The sequence below is a fragment of the Notothenia coriiceps genome, unplaced genomic scaffold (assembly GCF_000735185.1).
Source record: "Notothenia coriiceps isolate Sejong01 unplaced genomic scaffold, NC01 NC01_scaffold00037246, whole genome shotgun sequence".
Classification (NCBI taxonomy): domain Eukaryota; kingdom Metazoa; phylum Chordata; class Actinopteri; order Perciformes; family Nototheniidae; genus Notothenia; species Notothenia coriiceps.
The window spans coordinates 4,861,069-4,861,740 of NW_011369947.1; the positions used below are offsets into that span (position 1 = coordinate 4,861,069).

The 672-nt window shown below is 36.9% G+C and overlaps 1 protein-coding gene across 4 annotated transcripts in view; it reads right to left on the minus strand.

Annotated features, from left to right (window-relative positions):
- Positions 1-672, minus strand: part of LOC104965628 (SLIT-ROBO Rho GTPase-activating protein 3-like) — a 32,589-nt gene that overhangs the window by 8,894 nt on the left and 23,023 nt on the right. The window contains exon 12 of one of the 4 annotated variants that reach the window (XM_010794620.1): positions 474-504. The exons of the other annotated variants lie outside the window; for them this stretch is intronic. Within the exon in view, the coding sequence (XP_010792922.1) occupies positions 474-504 (31 nt within the window). The remainder of the gene's footprint in view (positions 1-473; positions 505-672) is intronic. 4 annotated transcript variants of the gene reach the window in all.

Sequence of the window (672 nt, forward strand, 5' to 3'; positions counted from 1 at the left end):
TTGCTGCTAGGATCATAATATAATATAATTATCTTAGTTGTAATGCAATATACTGTTTTTATAATGCAGTATAATGATACAACACATTTAAATACTTTAGTAATGCATTTTAGAAATGGTTTTGAAAAACTAAATGTAAGAGTGTGACCCAAAACTCATAAATTATAATATTGGACATCATAAGTCATTTGAAATTTGAAGCATTATTATTAATATCTATAGGAAACTATGATTATATTGTGCTATATCAGATTAGAACGCATAACAAATAAATATGTTTATAATGCATTACAGACATGGGCGTCCTCAAAAAAGTGTTCCCAATGTTGGTTAGCAACTGATGTTAAGTGTGTAGAACAAAAATAAGCAGAGCCAAATTGTGTTAGTATTTCCACCACCATATGCAACTAATATTTAAGTATTATCACAGAATGTTTCTAAAACAAAGTGCGATCGTCCCGCTGTGAGAGTACCTGACTCCTGGCACGGACATTCCTTCTTCCCCTGGGCAGAGAGCAGAAAGGCAGGAACAGAGGAAGAGAGGCAACAAGAACCACAACAGGTTAGTGAGAGAAGCAGACTGTACCAAGAGAGGCCTGGCCGGAGAAATTAGCCAAAGCTTCACTGCGTTGTTGGGTGTGAAACATGGGCACATGGCACGGCAAGGGGGGG